Source organism: Panthera onca, chromosome B1, assembly GCF_046562875.1.
Source record: "Panthera onca isolate mPanOnc1 chromosome B1, mPanOnc1 haplotype 2, whole genome shotgun sequence".
NCBI classification, from domain to species: domain Eukaryota; kingdom Metazoa; phylum Chordata; class Mammalia; order Carnivora; family Felidae; genus Panthera; species Panthera onca.
In genome coordinates this window covers 204,283,244-204,305,302 of record NC_138342.1, presented here as the reverse complement: position 1 = coordinate 204,305,302, position 22,059 = coordinate 204,283,244, and the positions used below count along the sequence as shown (strand labels likewise).

Genomic DNA, 22,059 nt, shown 5'->3' with positions numbered 1-22,059 from the left:
CTAGTTTTACGTGTGCATGTGACCAGACCACAGTGCTTAGATATTTAATCAGACGTTACTCTGGCAGTTTCTGTGAGGTGGTTTTTGGATGACATTAACATTCAAATCAGTGGACTTCCAGAAAGCAGAGTGCCCCCCTTCTGTGGTGGGCCTCATCCAATCAGTTGAAGGCTTGGCTAGAACAAAAAGGCCATCCTCTGCCTGAGCAAAAGACAATTCTCCAGGGTGTGGCATTCAGACTTGGACTGGAACACGGGCTGTCCTGGGTCTCCAATCTGCCCACCTACCCTCAGACTTTGGACTTGCTGGGCCAACGACGTGAGGCACTTCCTTATGCTAAATATTTTTTTATATATCTCTTATCGTTCTGTTTCTCTGGGGAACCATAATGCAGGCAGTCAGGTTGAATATACCACAGTTTTATGAAGTAAAAACCCAACTCAAGTTACTCTGATTACATGAATCCTCAACTGAGATTTTCTTTGGGTGAGTGGTACAAAGAAAATTCCAGCCCCTTACAGTGTTCCCTGTCAGGGCACGAGCCTAGCAGGACTCATGAAGGTCATCAGACATTTCCTGCAGATCTGGTTATACTTCTGTGTGGATGTTCGCTGGGCCACCTGTGCGTGTCCTCCACTCCATTGTCATGTGGAGTCCCGGTGCGTCTGCAAAGGTCCTCAGAAAGCGGACGCCAGGAAGGGACCAGAGGCGTGTGTGACGGATGGAGAGTGTGTTAGTTTGCTCAGGCCGCTGTGACGAAATGCCATGAACCGGTGGCCCACACAATAGAAAGCGTGATCTGTCTCAGAGTTCTGGAGGCTGGGAGTCCAGGGTCAAGGTGCCAGGGGGCGTGGCTCCTTTGGGAGCTGTGAGGAAGAATGTTCGACTTCTCTTCCAGTGGCTAGGAATCTTTGCGTGGCTTTGTAGATGCATCACCCCATCGTCTGCCTCTGTCTCACGTGGTTTTCTCCCCACGTGCATGTCGGCGTCCATATTTTCCCTTCTTATAAGGGCACAGTCATACTGGGCTGGGGACCCACCTTCCTCTAGTACAGCCTCACCGCAGCTTAACAGATCACATATGCAATGACCCTATTTCCAAATGTCACCTTCTGAGGCCTGGACATCAGGACTTCAGCACACCTCAACCCTAACACGGGGCGAAAGAACAGGGGGTGAGCAGAGGGAGCTTCAGATCACGTAGGTCTAACAGCCACGACCGGAGACTGAGGAGGAGGAAGGGCAGGAAGAACAGGAGACAGCACCGCAGGGTGGGGAGAGGTCTCCTGTCACGCTAGGCTGTCAGGGGAGCAGCCCAGGCAGGGTGGCCACGGTGTGAAGACAGCAAGGGAAGTATGGTCCACCTCGCTTGTGAATGTGAAGATTTGACTAACCGAATCCGTGACCACAAGGAGACTGGGCACCGTGAACAAGTGAGGGTCAGTGCAAGGATTCACGAACAAGGAAAATCTATCCATAAATCAGCCACATGCTCCAGTAACTGCTGGCGAACAACAAACGAAGACCATGGCACCACTCAGGATTTTATGGGTCGGAAACTGGGGGAGACTGGGCAGTTCAGTAAGGGTGCACCGAGCACAGCTAACGGACATCTGAGATGCCGGAGGGGTCTTACGATGTCCTCACGGAGGAGGGATATGCATCCAGAGCGTTCAGCTTCGAGGACAACGGAATCCCTACAGAACCCTAGGAAATGGAGGGACGGGCGTCCTGGAGCGAGTGAGGCAGGGGGTGGCGGGGATGGGGTGGCCCTGCTCTGTACAGACCCAGATGCACCTGCACGTGGCCTCACACACCTTGGGTGTGCTGTGCTGTGTCGGGCGAGCCCACGAGGGGAGTGGGCTGGTGAGGATGGGCATGGCCGCCTGCTTCCTCAAGCCCACCTTCCAGGGAGACGTGGCCGGGCCCCAGGGTTGGTGAGACCTCCTCCTTTCTGTTCCGGCCATCCTGCCACCACCTGACCCAGCCTCTGCAGGTTGAGGCTGGTGTGTGTGGCCACGTCAGGTTGCTCCAGGGAGGCACGGAATGTGGCGACCGTGGTCTTTTCGTGAGGCCCGGGAGTGACGCCCCTCGCTGCCCCCAGGGGCCTCGCCGTCAGAACCCAGCTACGCGGCCGGCCCAGCGGGTCAGAGCAAACCCGTTACTGGCCGGGGAAGGGAGATGGGGGCGTGGGGCCCACGGAATGGGCCGTCAGCTCAGACTGTGGAATACCGGACGGCGGCTGCAACCCACAGTTGGATGCGCAAGGAGCGAAACGTCTCAGTCTTAGAAACGGGGCGTGAACAGGAACGAGCACGCCACCACGGTCTCCCCAGGTGACAGCGTCCCTCGGCCGAGGACCAGCCCCCCGTATGCATACGCCACCGCACATTTACCGAGCGTCCACGCTCAGGTATGCGCAGCGGGGCCCTGCCCGGGGCGGAGCGGGACAGTTCCTCCCTGCAGCTGAGGGCGCAGAGGGGTGACCGCTGCCCGCTGGGTCTCCCTGTCCCCCCTGGGCTGACCCGGCGCCGGGTGGCCGTGGCCCTCGGTCCGGGTTCACGTGGAACGGAGCAGAGCGAGCAGGAACAGCCTGGCCCCCCCGTGCCCGATGCCTGCGAGGTCTGCTGCGTCCCAGTGGACCAGCTCCGGTTCTGTTCTGGAAATCTGCACAGGCTGCACGTGATGTAAAGCTCAGCAGAAAGATTTAGGGACCCCTGCATTTCCGCGGTAAGCGCATCACTTGGAAAGCGCTGGCCCGAGTCTCCGCACGCGTGCACAAGCACCGGCCGCATGTGACTGACCCCATGAGTGAGGACAAAGGGGGTCTGAACTCTCCAGAGCGCTTTGCTGCTGTCTCCCAAGGTTTGGGGAGATGGGAAGACGGAGCTTCCTTCGGGGCACCGAGGTGCTTTGCTACCACAACGTGCACAGCGGGCGGAGCCTTCACGCCTCACCCTGGAAACCAGGACGGAGCTTACAGAGAAAATGGCACAACTCAGAGTGGCTTTCGTGTTCGGTGAGGAAGCTGCCTTCTTGGCTGGGAACCAGCTCCTCCCGTCTGTGCCCTGCCCCCTCGAGGCCGAGCACAGAGAGCATCCACTGGGGCGCCCTGCCTGTCTGTGGAACGTTCTCAGTCCCCCGGGGCGAGAGCTGAGCCCTGTGGCAGCCATGCACCCGAGAAGCTCAGGTCAGCCCATTTGTGGCACCGGGAGCCAGCCCCAGATCGCCAGACAGTCCTTCCACAGGGAGGCGGACTCAGACCCGCCAGCTCCCGGCCTGGGAGACGGGCCTGGGGCATCACCCACCTGAAGCGTGTGGACTGGCCAACCCTGGGCTGCAAGGGGCCCTTCTGGGGGTGCAGGGTGTGTAGAAGGCCCAGCGAAGAGCAGACACACGGGGATCGAGAGCCGACGCGACACGCTGGGGTCTCTCCAGGTGCCCCAGGGGTCAGGGCGAGGTCCGAAGAGGAGGTGAGACTTGGCCACACGCTCACGGGAGCGTGTGGCCCGGGCGGTGGGCCTGGGGGACATCCGCCTGTCCCGACAGCCTTGTTCAGAGCAGTGCGGGTACCGGCGCCCAGGCAGACTCTGACGGCACAGAGGGCACATTCTCGTCTGCAGGGAGCACGCAGAGCACAGTTGTGCGGGTTGTGAGTCTGCGGACAAGCAGGTGTGGGTGGGCAGAGTCCACGGACAAGCAGGTGCAGGCGGGCATTCCGGCTGTGTCGTTGGGGCGTCGGGGGCCAAGGCGGGGAATCAGGAGGGGACTTCGCGGGGATTCCGGCGGTGGTGCCAGCGGCCTCCACCACATCTCCCCGAGGGGACAAGCAGTGCTGTGCACTGAGTGTCCCCCAGACTCACAGGGCAGGGCCCCAGCCCCCGTGGGACTGTGTGGACACAGGGCCTGGAGGAGGAGACGGAGGCTGAGTGCGGTCCCAGGCGGGCGCGCTCACAGGAAGATCGGTGGTCTCAGGAAAACACACGACTTGGGAGCCGCTTACCACGTTTTCTTTTCAATGGCTGCATTCGATACGAAACCGATGTATTTTTTAAAATTTTATGAGAGAGGGGCGCCTGGGTGGCTCAGTCGGTTAAGCGTCCGACTTCGGCTCAGGTCGTGATCTCACGGTTCGTGGGTTCGAGCCCCGCGTCGGGCTCTGTGCTGACAGCTCGGAGCCTGGAGCCTGCTAAGGATCCTGTGTCTCCCTCTCTCTCTGCTCCTCCCCTGTTCACGCTCTGTCTCTGTCCCAAGAATAAATAAACGTTAAAAATAAAATAAAATAAAATAAAATAAAATAAAATAAAATAAAATAAAATAAAATAAAATAAAATAAAAAGTTTATGAGAGAGAGATATGGTGAGTGGGGGAGAGGCGGAGAGAGAGGGAGAGAGAGAATCCCAAGCAGGCCCCACACTGCCAGCACAGAGCCCCATGATGGGCTCAAACTCACAAACCATGAGATCAGGACCTGAGCCGAAACCAAGAGTCGGACGCTGAACCAACTGAGCCACCAGGCGCCCCTGAGACTGACAATTACATTGAGCGAGACACCCCAAGTCAATGTGGGTTATTTTGGGCTTAAATTCATGCTCTGGTTCAGTGCGGGTTGTCAGTCTAGAGGCAGGAAGAAAACTGACATTCTGTTTTGTTTTTTTTTTTATTCAGCACCTTCTATGTACCAGGAACTGTGCCAGGTTTTATAGGGGTGAGGGTACCCCAAACCTACCTGATGTTATGAACCACACGGGCGGTGGCGGTAGGGGGAGTCTGTGAGGAAGAAGGATTCTGAAAAATACTGATTCTGATTCTGAACCCATCCCTGGAGAAACGGCTGATCCCACCTCTGGGCACAGGAAGTGTGAGGCTCTCCCCCCCCACCCCCCATCTGCTGCTTTCAGACAGCAATGGTAACTCGAAAACACAGCACAGTGGGAGGACACAGGGGCAGCTTTGGGGGGCTCCCGCTGGCCCCAGGAAAATCTGCGAGTCCCTAACTGGCTAGAGAGACGGACACACACACACACCTAGCTGTCCCCGTGGAGTCTCCACCCGGAAGCTGGCTCCTACCGGGTAGGGGATAAATAGAACTCTCCCCTGCCTTTGTAGGGGAGCCGTGGTCATCTGAGGGTGACGGGAAAGGCCTTCTCGCAGCTGGTTCAGGAAAGCGTCACAGACAATGTGAGCAATTCGGGGAGGCTTAGGGAACAGAATGACCGCAGGTGAGCAGTGTCACCCAGTTTACCTGCTGACCTCAGAGACAGAAGCCCCAGGGAGTACAGGGTCAGAAGTGAGCAAACAGCGGCCTGGCGGAGGACACAGGCCACTCTGGGAAGAACTGACCCGTCTCTCCAGAGCGGATGCCGAGGGAAGGTCCTGGGGCACGGCGTCTCTGCGAGGCCAAGGCGCACGTTGTGGATGGAGCAGGGGTGGGGGTGACCGCGGTGGCCTGCGGCCTGCCTGCTGTCCCACAGGGCCAGAGCGTGGCAGGCAGTTTATGCAGTCATTCGGAGATCAGGGGATTACCATTAATTCTTTTACGGATAAATGAGGGTGTGGTGTTTATTCCCCGAGGACGCCTGGGTCCGGGGAATTCAAGCGGCCTCGTCCGACCAGGGCCACGAGGCTCAGATGAAACAGAACTGACTCATAAGAACGTGTGGTCAACAAACAAATGCGGGAAGGACTTGAATGGCTATTTCTCGAGGGGGAGGCACGCAGATGCGGGCTTTGCTCCAGAAAGGGACTTGACCCTGCGGCCGCCCCTTCTGCCCGTGCTTCCAGGGCAAGGAACGCGGTCGGTGCTTCCGGTTCTTAACCAGCTAAGATGAGGAAACGACACCGACACTGTGGCGAACGAGGACGCCTCTCCTCCAGGAGGCTGCCCTCGGCTGTGACCTTCCCAGGAGACAGAATGTTTCTGTCTTTTGCCCACAGTCCTCCGAGGGTCTCCACTCACCACCCGGTCCACCGTGTTTCCTCCCTCAAGCCCTGGCCCGCTCTTCCCGAGTGTCCTGCCAGGCCATTGGCACCCTGAACCACAGCTGGACGGCCCCGGAAGGAGCCGGAAGCCACAACACCCACCCCAGCACAGGCCACTTGGCTGAGAAGACACATGAGACACAGCTGCTCCCTGCTCCACCCGTGGGCCTAGAACAAGGACAGAAATGCCGTGGGTAAAGGCTCCCCTCTCCCGGGCCAGGAAGAGGAGGGGTCATGCTAGACCCTTGCCCGCCCTTGTGGGCACCGTGACCTCCTTGGTTCCCCAAGCTCTAGCCTCCAGGTTTGCTGCCCTAAAAGCCCAAGTCCCTCCCTCTGGGTCACCACCCCACTGCAAATGTTCTGTTCTTCGTGTTGCTGGTGAGGCCGGTCCCAATGCCAGGAGCCTCTCCTGCGATGGGGGGCCCTCCACCTGCTAGCAGACTCTGCTGTTTCCACGTGCCTCGGTGTGGGCGCATGTGCACCTGCAGGGCCCCGCCTAGAACCCGGGGGGAGGCGGGGAGAGAACCCGGAGGGGAGGGAAGAGAACCCGGTGGTGGGGGGAGACGCACGTGCCGCGGTGTGGCCGCAGGTGAACTTCAGGCCCCCCCCTGGAACCCGGGGTGGGGGAGAAGCTTTTTCCCCTTGCTCTACCCTCCACACGGGCATCCTAAGGGTGTTCCTGTGGGGGGTTGGGAAGTGTGAGCAGGTGATACCGAGTCTGTCCCACAGGAGCCTCAGCCCGGTCCAGGCTCCAACTGTGCTCACGGCACCGGTGCGGCCGCTCAGCCCGCAGACGGCCCGCCCTGCGCAGCCTGGCTCACAAGCCACGGCTGGGCCGTGGTGTCTCTGTGACGCCCCCCCCGTGAGGCCCTTCCTGGGCACCTGCTATCAGGAGACTGACAGAGTAAGACGTGGGGGAGCTTGAGACACACAGGCCAACGTCAGCAAGCTTGGGGTGGGGGGAAGTAGTCCCGCCCGCCCCGCCCCGCGGCTCAGCTGCAGAGGGTCCGCCTAGTGGGGGATCCTCGGGAACGTCCCCTGTCTCCCCTCTCCTTCTGTTCCTGACATGTGCCTCCCTGAACCCCTTTTTCAATGTCGGTTAATAATTTTATGCATAAATGTTGCATTTTTCCTAATTGAAAATGGCATGTGCGTAGATAAATGCATCTTACTATCGGGAAGAGAGAGGATACAATGGTAAAATCATGAGTGAATGTCTGAAGGAGCTTTTTAGTAGAAAAGTAAACGATTTTCCAGCTCCACCAACTTGGGCACCTTCTCTTCAGTTAGAAACGCCTATTGGCCACACTCCCAACAGAAGCTTCGTCAACGGGCGGAAACCAGGAGCCACGCTCTCGCCGTGTCCTCGGAAGTGTCTCCGCAGAGCCTGGGTCCGCAGCGGGGCTCAGCGGCCGCCCGAGTCCGAGGCACAGGTGTGGGCGTCTTGGGAAGAGCGGTGGTGCTGGGCTCCGCCCCTCGTCTAGGTCTGGCACCTGCTGTCGTCCGCAGACGGCGTGCCTTCCCGAAGTCTCCTCTACCCTGTGTGCAGACACCGAGGGCAACAGGCTGTCGGTGAAGCAGACACAGCAAATAGTCACTAGGCCTGTGCAGAGCTTTGTGTGTGTGTATTAGCATGTCCAGGGTTCTCTCGGAGTTGCTGACATTTAAAAAATCTGATACGCATTTCATTACTTTTCTTTTGCCTTCTCTCAGAGACTTCCAAGTCTCAGAAAAGCAGATTTCGCGTCTCAAACTGTGAGTGCTCTTGTAACTCACACACCCGCCACGTTGGGTACTTGCTCTTCTGTGGTTCGGTTGGTTGTGTGCTTGTTCGGTCGGTTGGTTCGTGTGTGGTTGGCTGGACGGTTGGTTGCTGTTCTTTTGTTTCCTGGACTCCAGTTGCTGAATTAATCATGCTGCTCACTTTCTCCCACGTGACCACACTCAGTCTGTACACGGCCTTTTCTCTTGCTCATTGTCTTTCGTACCAATAGACTAGGATTTGATTTTCCAGATCTGCCCAAGGGCTTTGCTTCCTCTCCCTTCTCCTCATCATCGTGAGTTGTGAGTTTATGCCTCTAAAGAAGCCCCCTTACGGGGCAGTCACTGAGCCCAAGGGCCTTGGTGGCGATTCCCGAGCAGGAGGGTCAGGGAGAGACACGAAGGTGGAGGCTGGTCTCCCGTGTATAGAGCACTGCAAGGGCTGCTGACCCGGAATGCCAGGTGACAGGAACCTCTTGAGGCTTGCGGTAGGCCGCGGTGCGCCCCCCACCCTGGGGCTCCTCCCCTCCCCGGGGCCGCCCCCACCCTGGGATCGGAGTGCCAGGGAGCGTCTCCCCCACCAGAACCTAGAGGGCCACCACCCACTGCCCTTAAGGAAGGCAGGAGCGCCCCAGGGCTGGCGGGAAGGCAGCTGACGCGGGAGGTTCCGACTGAGGGGAGGGGCCTGGGGAGCCCCTCTCACCGCGCGGGGGGTGGCGGGGGGGGGGGGGGGCGCCGAACCCGCCCTTCCCAGCAGGGCAACCAGCCGGTGAGGCCCGGCTTGTTTCAGACGGCAAGCTGTGTGGCGGAGCGGTTTCCATGTGGCCCTCGGTAAGTGAACCCCTTTCCCTCCCAGCTTCTGGTCTGAACACGCTCCCCCTCCCGCAGAGAAGCTGCAAGAACAGACCGCGGGCCTCTCACCTAGTCTCCCCCACCGCACATGCCTTCCCTCTTCCCGAACCATATGGAAAACCAGACACTGCCCGAGAGCGAGGACACCCCCGCCGTCCCTGGGGAAGGTTTCGTGGACTCGCTGGGACCTCGCGTGGGGCCCACTCCTTCCCCCCAACAACGCCCCCTCGTGGGAGCCCCCAGGGAGTGGCTGCAGTCCATCTGGGGAAGGGTCGGCTCTGCCCAGCAGGGGGCCGGCCTCCCGCCTCCCCACTGGCGGTTACTGTGGGACTCGGGGTGGCCTGCCAGGGGCCACGTGACCTCCCTCTTCCCCAAACTCCGACTGTTTGATCCACTAAGGTCATTGCTGTCTTGGGTGCTTACCTGATTCCCAGTTTGGCTTCTGTGTCACTCTGCTGAGTCCTTTGCAATGTCTGAGCCCTTACGTGCTTCCTGGAACAAGAAACTCCAACCCCCCGGGTACCTCTGCTCGGGGCTTGGAATCAGCCCTCCTCCAAGGAGTCTGGGGGAGTTGGCGCAGATGTGTAGACGGCAGTGGCTCCTGAACTTAGGCCTGAGAGTTCGTGAGGAACACGGTGGGCTGTGCTGTGTGCATGTGTGGACGCCGTCAGTACTCACCACGCTAGAAATTGCAACGGAGATACAAAGTATATGTTAGTTAATTTAAAAGAATAACAAACCCGTCATATGTTCACACAAATAACACATTTTAATGACAAATAACTTTCATTTTCAAAATCAAGCTCTTTGGCAAATTTACTATAGAACGGGAAAAGTGAGGAGTATGTTAGTAGCCTTTCTGAATAATTATGGATAATTTTAGACAACAGCAAAGCCCAGTAAGTTGCAGATTCTTACAAGTCAGTTGCAAAGCGGAATAGGAAACCATGTCGATAACACTGATGGATACAGGTTTTCCAAAATTCAAGCTTCCAGGTGAAAACGTGAAGTTTATCACTAGCAACAAACACTGTCAGTGTGCATTGCATATTACACATTATCACACGTAATTATGTATCACAGTCTATAACATGTAGGTGTGTGTGGAGATGTAGCTAAAACGATTGTTGGAGATGTAAATTCAGGATGAACTCCCGGAAGAGTAGAGGCCAGGCCAGATAGTAAACGCAGGGCTGTTTGCTGGGTATTTCTGGATTATCTTGGGGGGCCGTGCTGCGTGATTCCAAAGGCTCGTCATCAAAGCTTTGTTTTTGTGAAGCTCTTTGATTTCTTTCCAGTCTGGTCTGTGAAGTTGCAATCAGGTTCGAGCACACTGCTCCTTCTGTGTATTTTTCCCTCCCGGACAACCAACAAGAAAACTGGTACAATTATATTTTTCATAGTTTCCTTTCTACCTGCACTGAAGACATTCAGGTGACCTTCTGTGGAAGGACTCCCAGTCAGGACAAAAATAGGAAACAGAGGCCAGCCCGTTGCCAGGCCGCACGCACCGCCTGCCCCCAGCGCACGAATGTTTGCACAAAGTCCTGCTCTCAGGGGCACATTTGCGTGGACAGTCAAGCATCCCCTGTGTCCATTTTAGACCTCCCATGGGTCTCTGAGCCTCTCGCTACATTTTATTTTCTCCATTGAAGAAAACAAGACATGAAATTGTAAAGGTTTACAGTCCGACCCAAAGCGTTTCTGCGCTTGGGTTAATTTGTCCCACCTGACAATCCTCAGTGGAAGGAAGATGGAAAACCAAAGCCCACGGTCACGCATGGCCACGGGCATCCTGCTTCCAACCCTCTGGGTCTCAGCACCTCCAACGGGCGAGCACACAGTAGGAGCTTACTCAGTGCAGCCTGCCCTGTACAGGTGACAGCACGTGAGTGGGCGGGGCGCTGGGGTCCTGTGGGGGTAAGGAGACCCCCCCCCCCACCCCGCCCAGCACGCAGTGCTGTGGGAAGAGCCAGATGGCCCCCCACACCTGGGACGGCACCCAGGCCCCGCCCGGCTGGGCCACCGCTCCAGCCATCTCACGGGCACGAGGTCGCCCTGGTCTTGACGGAAGGATCGGGTCCCCGGCAGGGTCTGAACACCGCAGGCACCTCCTCACTGCCACAGCTCCACGACGTGGCCCCGGGGAGGTGAGCCCTGCCGGCTTCACGTGCCACCCTCAGCCACGCACCAAGGGCGGGGCTCCATACTTCACAGGCCACAGAGACGTGGCGCCTGCCCCTCGTCCCCTCTGCTGGGAGGCGCCTGCGGCCCCTGCGGAGCTTCCTCCTGGGTCTCTGGGCATTCGGCACCTCGGACCGGCCCTCCTTCTTCTCCAGTTGCCCTCCGCCCACTAAGGGCTGCCCCCTGTCCCCCAAAGCCCCCGCTGAAGGCCCGTCCCAAGTGTGACTGTATTTGCAGGTGGGGTCTTTGAGGAGCCAGAGAGTGAGGTCACAGGGTGGGGCCGGGGCCCCTGGGCTGGCGTCCTTGTGCGCAGAGGAGGGACGACAGAGCCCCTGTCCCTGAACTCAGGCCTGGACGAGGGCTCACCGCACACCAGCCGCACCTCGGCTGCCAGGGCTGTGAGGCACAGACACCTGTTCCGGCCTCCCTGCCATGGTGTCTTGGCCAGGACAGCAAGGGGCTGAGAGCCCTTCCCCGTGGGGCCCTCTTCCTTCGCCTCTTCCTTAGCTGCTGGCCTCCTCCAGAGGCCCCTCCGCTCTGCTCCTGCACCCCACGGGCCTCCTCACTCCAGCCTGGGCGTCCTCTCCCTCGCCACGCGCCCGCGCCCGCGCCTCCACACTGAGTCAAGTTCAGTGGAATCGTGAGACACAAGCCACATTTTATTAATGGATAGAACATGCCGGAAAGTCCCATTTGTCTTTTGTCAGTTTGCCAAGCGTACGGCAGCCAAATAACAAGACCATTAAAACCAGCTCTTACGTCACAAGAACTGACGTGGGCTATTTATTCTGTAAAGCCGACCGTCGCAACGGCTGACAGATGACCGTCCTTTCCAGGCATCTTATGGGGACTGCTTACAGCATTTCCTCAGCAGCCTCGGCCTGCTGGCCACCCGGGTGAGGCCTGGCGACCCCTCCTCAGACCTCGTCCACGCTGTTTCACCCTCTGTGTGGCACCCACTGTCCCGTATGACTGATGCCACTCACACAGTTTGCCTAAAATGGACTTTCTGTTACACAGCAGCACAGACATCATCCTCCTGGTCCAGAAGGTGCTAGAACACTGAGAGCGGCCCCGATGAACGTGTGTTGCACAACCCTTCACGTTCCTCGTGGCTGCTCTGACGTCCTGTGGCCTCCGTCTCTGCTCTGGCTGGTTGTGGACGGTCACACTGCCCAGGACTTAGGCTGACGCACGTGCTAGGATTTATTTGTACGCATGTGTGGAGTCTGCAGCGGGAAAATGAAGACGGCGGGGGCGGGGGGTTGGTGAGCAGGCAGCAGAGACGGGGAGACACGGGGGGACGACTGGGTATGACAGGGTCACGCTGCTGGGGGTGTCTGTCCACATGCACTTGGGTGTCAGCCGGTCTCTGGTGACAGGAAGTCTCCGCTCTCCCTGGTGCAGGGAGGGTGGCTTCCTTCGGGAAATGTCACGGCCTGCCTCCGGGGGGAAGGCGGAGGTAGGGAGCGCGACCGTCCGTCTGCTGCCTCTCTAGTGCCTTCGGCCCCCGGTGGCTGACATGCCAGAGCCCTGTTTGGGGCGGCGTGTTCTACATCGGGCCCCTTCCGTGCCAAGTATGAACAGTCACTGTGAACTCACAGCTGTCCCCAGTGCTGATGGGCAAAAGTCGAGGCCCGGGGGCTGGAGGGAAGGAAACCCAGCGAGCCAGCCACGCAGGAAGGCGGTAACGGTGACAGGGACCCGTCCCGGAGGGTGGCATCGCCATGGTGGGGCCAAGGGGGCTTTTGCACAGGGTGTTTGTCCTCTAGGAATGTATTCCCTGAAAAACCCACTAAGGGGAAGAAGAGGGTTTAATATTTGGAGTCCGTGTTGATGATAACATTATTTTCTGAAAATTTGTATTTACACAGCCAAAAGGAAGATAAAATCAGGAGTGTAAGAAAGACATTCATTTGTGGAGGGTTTTAAAAATCTGGGCTGAGGGAACTGGAGTGCTGTTGTGTTTTCCCCAAATAAGAGACACCACCTGCCCAGGCCGACTCGCTGATCTCAACTTCCCGGGACTAGGTCAGTAAACACTCTTTTCCACCTCTGCTCTGCAGCAGGTTCCGTGACAGGAGCCTCCCTTGGGTTAATCACATAATTTTTACAACAGTCCTTGACACCTGCATGTGCCAACTCATGTGTGTGCCAACTCATGCGTGTACCCACCAGACACCCGTGTGTGCTGACTCGTGTGTGTGTACACAGGACACCCATGTGTTCTGTGACTTATGTGTGCACGACCCAGGCATCTTGTGTGGCGGTCACTGAGAAGCGGCAGGGTGCCCCATGGGCAGTCGTCAGTACGATAAAGCCTTGCCCGCATTTATTGCAGTGTCCTGAAGGTCCCCAATCATCAGTTTTAAATTGGTCAAAAGGGACAGCATCCTGGGGAGGGGGGGTGGGGCTGCATCCGTCAGGGGAAGCCCTTTGGAGAAAGCTCAGCTCTTCCTAGATTCTTCTGCCAGGGTTGAAGGGGTCACTGCTAGGTTGGGAGGGACTCAGAGGGGTCTGTGGCTGGGACCTGGGGGTCCCCAAGGAGCTGAGAGATGTCCTGGCCAACAGCCAGCCGGGAAACCAGGACCTTGGTCCTGAACCACAGGAACAGAGCTCTGCCAACAGTCCAGGTCCAGTGAGGCCTGGAGCATATGACCCAGGCAGCCCGGGCCCCTGACCCGCAGACACTGGGAGGGAATAAATGGATGCTGTCTTAAGCCACTGGTTTGTGGTAGTTTGTTGTGCAGAAGTAGAACATTAACACACTGGAGAATATGCCTCTTTAAAGTTGCACACGATATTTGTGTGTGTGTGTGTGGGGGGGGGGTAGGGTGAAAATGTGTGAATACTCCTTATTGTGGAGATGGTCTGATGCTTTCATCAGACTCTCTGAAGAGTGAGTGGCCCACATGAGGAGACCCGTTCCCTGGAGTAAGTGCTGGACACAGAAGAAAAATCCAGAATCAGCCAGGCGGGTGCCGGTGAACTCAGGACAGCTTTTCTCTGAAAAAGACCCCACTGCAGCACTGGGGTCATGGGGGGCAAGAAGTGCTCACACACACACGTCGTGGCCTCCTCTAGGCTCTCGGGCTTCAGGACTGCAGGAAAGCACGGGTGGGCTTTTCTCCCAGGCACCACTGGCTCAATAGTAACGAGCTAATAAATATTCCTCCCATTTCCCGAGAGCTTCCTTCTCTTTGCCATGATGGGTACGGTTCACAGAAAACAAATTACATGGACTCCACGAATACTGTGCACTCTCATAAAAGATAAATGGATCTAATTACTAACCAACTTCAGCCCCATGGGGATAAACAGATTATCGTATTTATGCTGACACATTAGAGACAGGATTTATTTGCTGTTGTTTTCTGGAAGAGGCATTCTTCCGTTTGGAATTAGAATGAGACGGAGCTGGCCGACCCTGACCACCCCACCTGTCAGATTCTGTCCCTGCTTCTCTGCATTTCCGAGTGTGGTCAGGAGCACACAGAACGTGAGACCCAGCGAGGTGTGGCAGGAGGTGGGGGACAGTTTACAGGGATTGTGTGTGGAGAAGGAAACCAAGTAAAGGGCCCTGTCTGCCAGTTGGAGGGTTTTCCTCTCCATCAGTAGTATGTTAAATGTACATTGTTCATTATTAAAGGACACAAATTGGATGTTGAGAATTAATAGGAAAATTATGAATTTGTCCACATTTTCATATTGGCAGACACAGTTATTAACTTGCAGGCCTGTGGAGAGGGTTACAACATGGCACGCCAGAAAGTCAGGCTTCCTGAGGCTGGCCACGAGGTCCTTGAAGGCGAGCAGCCGACACCCACCTGCTGAGAGGTCCCTTGTCCCTGTAGGAAGGGGCCTGGCTCCTGGGTGTCAGGGGGAGAGGATGCAGTGGGTGGGCGGGACACCCATGCTGGTGACGGAGGGTGGGAGGGGAGGGGAGGGATGCCTACACAGGTGACACTCCTATCCCAGGGTGTGGGGGGTCCACACCAGTGACCCTGGTGGGGTGGGGGACACCCAAGCAGGTGACACTCCTGTCCCAGGGTGTGGGGGGCTGGGGGGGACGCCCACACAGGTGACACTCCTGACCAAGGGTGTGGGGGCCCATGCAGGTGTCCCGGCCTGGTCGGTGGCTCTGCTCACTGACGTTTGTTACGCTCGGGAGCTTAACAGCAGCTACCCGCAAGCTGATGGATCTCCAGAACTGGCAGCAAATCCTGGCTGTCCCAGTCTGCCTCCAGAAGGTTCTACTTAGTGGAACAGGTGTCTCTGAAGGACATGAGGGATGTGAGGGGAGGGGACCTCTGGAGAATGGGGGCATCCAAACTGGAAGGGAAGGAACAGAAAGAACGATCTCCTTCACAGATGATATGATCCCATGCGCAGAAAACTTGGAAGAATGTGTGCACACACCGTGATTAGAGCTAATGTATGGATTCCGCAGGATATAAAACCAATATACAAAAACCAGCTGCAAGTCTGTACTAGTGATGAACAATCTGAAAGGGAAATTAAGAAAACAATTGCATTTACAATCGCATCAGAAAGAAAACAACTTAGCAACAGGCTTAATGCAGAGAAAGACTAGTCCACCGAATACTACAAAACATCAGTAAAGGGAATTTAGGTAGAGAAATAAATGGAAAGATGTCCCATGTTCATGGAATAGAAGACTTAAATTTAACAGTGTTCAGATGATCATACCACCCCAAGTGATCTCCAGATCCCATGAAATCCCTAAAAAAATACCAAAGGTGTGTTTTCTGGAGATAGAAAACCCAGCCGAAAAGTCACATGGAATCTCAAGGGGCCCCAAATAGCCCAAACAATCTCGAAAAAGAAGAACAAAGTTGGAGGATTTACACGTCTTAATCTCATACCTTCTACGAAGCTACAGTAATGAAAACAGTGTGGTCCTGGCATAAGGACACACACAGACCAATGGAGTCGAACAGAGAGCCCAGAATAAACTCTCACATACACAAATGATTTTCAACACGGGTGCAAGACCATTCAATGGGGAAAGGACAATCCCTTCAACATATGATCCTGGGAAAACTGAACATCCACACACAAAAGAATGAAATTAGACTGTTACCTCACCCCATGTATAGAAATTAACTCAAAACGGATCAAAGACTTAAATGTAAGAGTTATAAAGAACTACAAAACTCTTGGGAGAAAACATGAGGGAAAAATGATACTCGTCTGGCAGTTATTTCCTGGATACAACACCAGGCGCACCAGCAACAAAAGAAAACATAATTAAGTTAGACTCCATCAAAATGTAAACAATTTGTGCATCAAAGAACAGTAGTAAGAGAGAGAAAAGAAGTCACAGAATGGGAAAGAAACACAAGATCATTTCTCTGATAAGGGATTAATATCCAGAATATGAAAGGACTCTTATAATCCAATGACAAAGAGACAAATAATCCCATTCACTAACGGACAATGATATCGACTGTATTTCTCCAAAAAAGAGAATGGCCAACAAGGGCATGAGAAGCATTCAACATTAGGGAAATGTGAACCCAAACCACCGCGAGACACTTTGCAGCTGTCCAGATGGCCACCGTCAAGGAAACAGGAAGTAACGGTGTCGGTGAGGATGTGGAGACCATGGTGCCTCGGCGAGGGGCTAGTGGATGTGGCACGGTGCAGCCTTGTGGGTGGCAGACTGGTAGTTCCTTGAAAAGTCATGCACGGAGTGACCGTCAGACCAGGCACTTCTACCCCCGGGAGGCGGGAAGACAAGTGTCCGCACGGTTGTGTGTGTGATGTTCAGGGCGGCATCGTTCACAACAGGAACAGGGGAAACATCCCAAATGTCCATCAACAGATGACGGACCAGCAGAATGCGGTGTATCCATGCAGTGGAGTGTTATCCAGCCTTAAAATAGTGGCTGAGTATCCTACCCTTAAAAATGGCTAATATGGTGACTTTGTGTCTATTTTACCACAATAAAAAATAGTTTTTCATAGACAGAGCCAATGATTTCCTAATATGTGTGTCAGTTGATGGGGCGCCTGGGTGGCTCAGTCGGTTGAGCGTCCGACTTCGGCCCAGGTCACGATCTCGCAGTTTGTGGGTTCGAGCCCCGCGTCGGGCCCTGTGCTGACAGCTCAGAGCCTGGAGCCTGCTTCGGATTCTGTGTCTCCCTCTCCCTCTGCCCCTTCCCCTCTCATACTTTGTCTCTCAAAAAATAAATAAACATTAAAAAAATTAAAAAAAAAAAAGTGTGTCAGTTGACAGATGTTTAAAAAACCCAGTAATCCTAAACACAGGTGACTGTCACCAGAACAATAGGAAAGATCAAACAGCAGGATGATGTTCGGCATTTTCTCAAAGTAGAGAAGAGGAAACAAGGAAGAAAATAACAAATTCAACTAGAGCCAAGCTACTGAAACCAGAGCATTTAATGTCTACAAGGTGTTCTTAGAACACAGACTTGCAAATACAAAGCAATTTAAGCTTTATAAAAATAAATAACAACTTCAAACTGTAGTTTATTTAACAGAAAATCCGTTTTCAATTTTTAGCAGAATCAGAAAAACAGGATCACTGTGTAGTAATCTGAGACAAGCAATTTCAGATAAGTGAGAAATTTCCATTTTATCCCAATTTCTCACTTAAAGTCTCAGATCGCATCTTGCCCACTGTGCACAACACATGAATAAATAACATGGCGGTGAGGTCTTCAACGTTCCCATTGGGCTACGTTCCATTTGGGCTATGAAGAAAACTTAGGGGATTCCGTCTTTTTGTACGCAGGAATCATGTCTCTGTCGATTTCATGTTTGCCTTTTACATTTTCTGGCCAAATGTTAGCTCTTCTCAAATAGATGCACCGATTTTATTCACTGCTTCTCAGGAAGGACGTGTGTGATCCAGTAATTAAAGAAGGCCACGAGCACTCTGGCATGGTCTGCAAAGCAAACACAAAACAAAACCAAAAATAAAACCAAACAAGAAAGCCCCCGAATAAAAATGGCGATTTACCGTTTTGCAAGCATAAAACCTGCGATGGGCCTAAAACAGCACAACTCTGGCACGAAAACAGTGCTGGCAGGAACATGTCGCACGTGAGTCCTACAGGACACGGCACATCTGGACGTCTGAACTTCACGTGGGTGAGAGCCCCGCTGGTCTACAAGTTGTTGCACCTTCAGAACATCCGGGTACAATATCATGTTGACCACCCGGGCTCCAGGAAGACCACAAGGCAGACTGGAACCCAGTGTAGACAGCCGTGTGTCACAGGTGAGGGGCTGCTGGCAGGTCGGAAGCAGGATCCTAAGTGAGGACGCGGGGACACAGGTGCTGAGACGTGGGAGCCGGCCCATATACCTTGGCGCCCAGCCTGCCTCTAGCTCCACGGGCCCGTCTCCCACCTCAGGGCTGGTCTGTCTTCCAGTGCAGGTTCTTCACAAGTGCCAGGCCTCCTAGCCGCTCTGACACGTCGCAGGCCGCCATGCACAGTGGCCCGCTGACCCTCTCCAAGCAGGCGCTGTCCTAGGGAGCATCCCCCCTGCAGGCCAAGTCGGACGCAGCCGGGGCCGCCGGGAGGTGCTGCTTCGAGCAAAGAGAGGCACACGGCCAAGGCCATTCCGAAGGCGCCCTTCTGCCTGGGACGGCGGCCTGACTCCTGCAGCCTTGTCTCCTCGGTGACAATGGTGGCCCCTCAGTCCCTTGCGAGGCATAAAGCAGGGTGCGTGACAGACACACAGTAGCGGCAGCTGATATTGGTGGTAACATGTGTGCACGCGTATATGGTGAGATGTGCTTTGTCCGCACACTAAACACACGCACCGAGCTTGCGAGGAGACTGTCCAGGGCCCGGCCACATGAGACATCCCAGCGTCAGGAACAGTAATGACTGAGCTGGCAGGGGAGGACCCTGCGCCGGCTTCCAGGACACCGCCACCCACGCCCAGCCCACAGACCACGCACCCGCTCCCCACGCTTCCCACGCTACGTCCAGGGAAAAGTCGGGGACAGACATGCCGTGTTTGAAAACAAAGCTTCACCATTTACAACTTCTTTTTTTTTTAATTTTTCTTTTTACATTTTTATTTATTTTTGAGACAGAGAGAGACAGAGCACGAGCAGGGGAGGGGCAGAGAGAGAGGGAGACACAGAATCAGAAGCAGGCTCCAGGCTCTGAGCCATTAGCACAGAGCCCGATGCAGGGCTTGAACTCACAGACCGTGAGATCATGACCTGAGCCAAAGTCGGACGCTCAACTGACTGAGCCACCCAGGCACCCCACTTCTTTTTTTTCTTAATTTTAATAAAATAGCTTGAAATAGAAACATTTTAAATGCAGGGGTGTCTGGGGGCTCAGTCAGTTAAGTGTCCGACTTTGGCTCAGGTCAAGATCTCACGGTTTGTGAGTTCCAGCCCTGCGTCAGGCTCTGTGCTGACAGTGTGGAGCCTGCTTGGGACTCTCTCTCCCCCCTCTGTCTGCCCCTCCCCTGCTCACACTCTCTCTTTCTCAAAAAAAAAATTAATAATAAATTAAAAACTTAAAAAAAGAAAAAATTTAAATGTGTATCCTACATACACAAAAGGGAATCCATTTTTAAGAAAAGTGCTTCATATGTAAGTTTTAGTTGTGCCAATCGCTTAAAGTAAGTGCACTTGTAGACAAAACACGTCTGATGGTTTCAGTATAAGAAACCGAGAGAAACATTTCTGCTAAATCCCCAATTACTGCCGAAAACTCTTCTGACACATTTTAGAGCAATGCATAAGAAAGGCCTCCGTGAGAGAAACACACAAAAAAGTAACAAAAACATTTTAAATGTAGTTTATCTTCTTATTTTTTATTTTGGAGAAAGAAAGAGTATAAATGGGAGTGGGGGAAGGGCAGAGGGAGGGGGAGGGGGAGAGAGAGAGAGAGAGAGAAAAGGAGAGAGAATCCCAAGCAGGCTCCACGTTCAGCATGGAACCTGACTTGGGGCTCGATCCCACGACCCTGGGATCATGACCTGAGCCGAAATCAAGAGTCAGATACTCAACCGACTGAGCCACCCAGGTGCCCCCCAAATTAAAAAACTTTTAAGTGACTTATGTTTGTCTCACAAAAACTTCATATTTAATTTGATAAAACTGGCTTTTCACAATTTGAGAAACAACTTCTGGAAATTTAAATTAGTTAAATGCTCAGTATAGGACAACCAACAATGAATGCAGACCCTGGATTGACCTCTCCGAGGAAGCTATGGTCGCCCCGCGCCCCGTGAGCCCGGCTCCTCAGCAGAAAGGCCCTGGGGCCTGTCAGCCTCTCCTCCGCTGCGATGCTGCCATCTTGAAACCCCTCCCTTCAGGCTCCCCCTAGCCTCCCCCTGCAGTGGCCCTGGGCGGGGTCTCCAGCCTCCATCTTCTCTGTTCCGTGAAGGGCCTCATCCTAAGTCCCCCAGCTGGGTGTCCAGCCAGCATGTGACCCTGGCTCCCAAGGGTCCCTGTCTCACCCCGAGTGTCACAGCTCATGACCGGCCACCAGGCTCTTCCGGGGGTGCAGGGCCCACGCCTGGTCGGCCGGCGATGCTGTGGGTTCCACCTGCACAGCCGACCTGAACCTACCACACCTCCGGACGGCCTCTTTCAGCCAGAGCACAATCAAAGCCCCCGGCCTCCCACTCCGGAAACTTCACTCTGGTTTCAACCCGACAGCTGGGGTCTTGCTCGTGCCTTGGCTCGACTTTGCACCGGGGCCGACACCACGGCCAGGCAGGCCTCTCTCCTGCCTGTCCACAGCCACCACCTGCTCCCACCACATGGCGCCCGACACGCTCCATCCCTGCGCATTTGTCCTCGGCTGCAAGAATGTCCCCTCCTGCGGATTTCTTTCTCTGCCGGCTGCGGCCCCAGTGCGTACATGACGTGTTTCATGTCTTCATCCCGTCTTCGTCTCTGCACCGGGACACCGTGCCCAAGGGCGGGCTTTCGCCTGCCCAGGTCTCTGAGGCTGCGGCAGCTGAGAGCAGAGAGGAGCAGAGAGGGGCAGGGAGGGGCTCCAGCAGCCAGCTCCGCCAGGACCGGGGCTCGGTGACGGAGCCCCTCAACGTGAGAACGAAGGCTCGCGGTCCCGTCACTCACCCGACCTCGGAGGCGCCTCCCTGCACTCGCCTGTCCTTTCTCCTGATGGGATGTCTGGGCTCCAGCGTGCAGCCCGAGCTTTCGAGCTTTCTGGTGGGACCGCCATCACGGCTACTTTGACATTCCCGCAAAGAAATCGGCAGGCCCCTTTTCGTTCATGCGTCTGAACACGTGTCCAGCGCCTGTCTGGGGTGTGCACGGGAGGGGCGCTCGAGAGACCCCGATTTTCTGGGGTTTGCTATCTGCACGTTCATGTGGCCTAGCGTCCCCACCTCAGCCCATTTCAAGCTACTAACGAGAAGTCACGACCATGGTGTCAGGGACACTTGCGCACAGGTGGCTCCTGCACCCGACAGCTGGTGTGGAATCAGCAATCGAGGCTGAGTGAGGAACCAGGGAAAACCCTACAATTCACCCTTCTTCAAGGTGTTCAGAGGATAGAAAAAATTTACCTTCTAGCAATGCAGTGGTGGAGAAGGAAGAAAGAGAGGAGAAATTTTCTCTGACAATATTTGGCCCCAAGAAACTATTAGTTCATAGCTCACAAGTCTGGAAAACCAGGTTGCACAGGCATTTCTGCATCTATCATGCGAATTATTATTATTATTAAGCTTATTTATTTATTTTTGAGAGACACAGCATGAGCGAGGGAAGGGCAGAGACAGAGAATCCCAAGCAGGTTCCGCACCGTCAGCACAGAGCCCTATGCGGAGCTCGAACTCAGGAACCGTGAGATCACGACGCTTAGCCGACTGAGCCCCCAGGCGCCCCTGACTTGTGAATTACTTTTACAGCAAGCAGGGACACGAGGACCACGCTCCTCTATTCTCCCAAGCCGTACGTGCGTCCTCACGTTTTCTGATTCCTGACCACTCTGGTGGAGCGTAAGGTTTCGGGACCAACACGGACACAAGCATCTGCAGCAGCATAAGGACTAAGCGGTCAATACATACCTGCCGGCAGTGTGCAGCGTTCCGGGAACATTTCGAGGGCTCGTCTCAGCCCTTTGGTATCTTGCAGAAGCAACAGGCTTTTCATGTGATCCAGCAGGAGCACATCTGAGGGGGACAGGCCGTGACTGTCAAGATGCTTAAATAGCTCCTGAGTGGTTTCCAGGAGGACGGCGGAGCCTGGATCCTGGCAGATACCTAAACGAAGCCAGGAGCACT

At 55.0% G+C, this 22,059-nt stretch overlaps 1 protein-coding gene across 3 annotated transcripts in view; it reads right to left on the bottom strand.

Moving 5' to 3' along the window:
* Positions 1 to 8,655: 8,655 nt before the first annotated feature.
* ERICH1 (glutamate rich 1) overlaps positions 8,656 to 22,059 on the bottom strand; it is a 60,328-nt gene continuing 46,924 nt past the window's right edge. Inside the window, exons 5-6 of one of the 3 annotated variants that reach the window (XM_078445214.2) lie at positions 21,844 to 22,038; positions 8,656 to 9,277 (exon numbers count right to left, since the gene is read on the bottom strand). In XM_078445214.2, the coding sequence (XP_078301340.2) occupies positions 9,270 to 9,277; positions 21,844 to 22,038 (203 nt within the window). In that variant the 3' untranslated portion in view covers positions 8,656 to 9,269. The other 2 variants (XM_078445213.2, XM_078445212.2) reach the window with 2 other exon arrangements.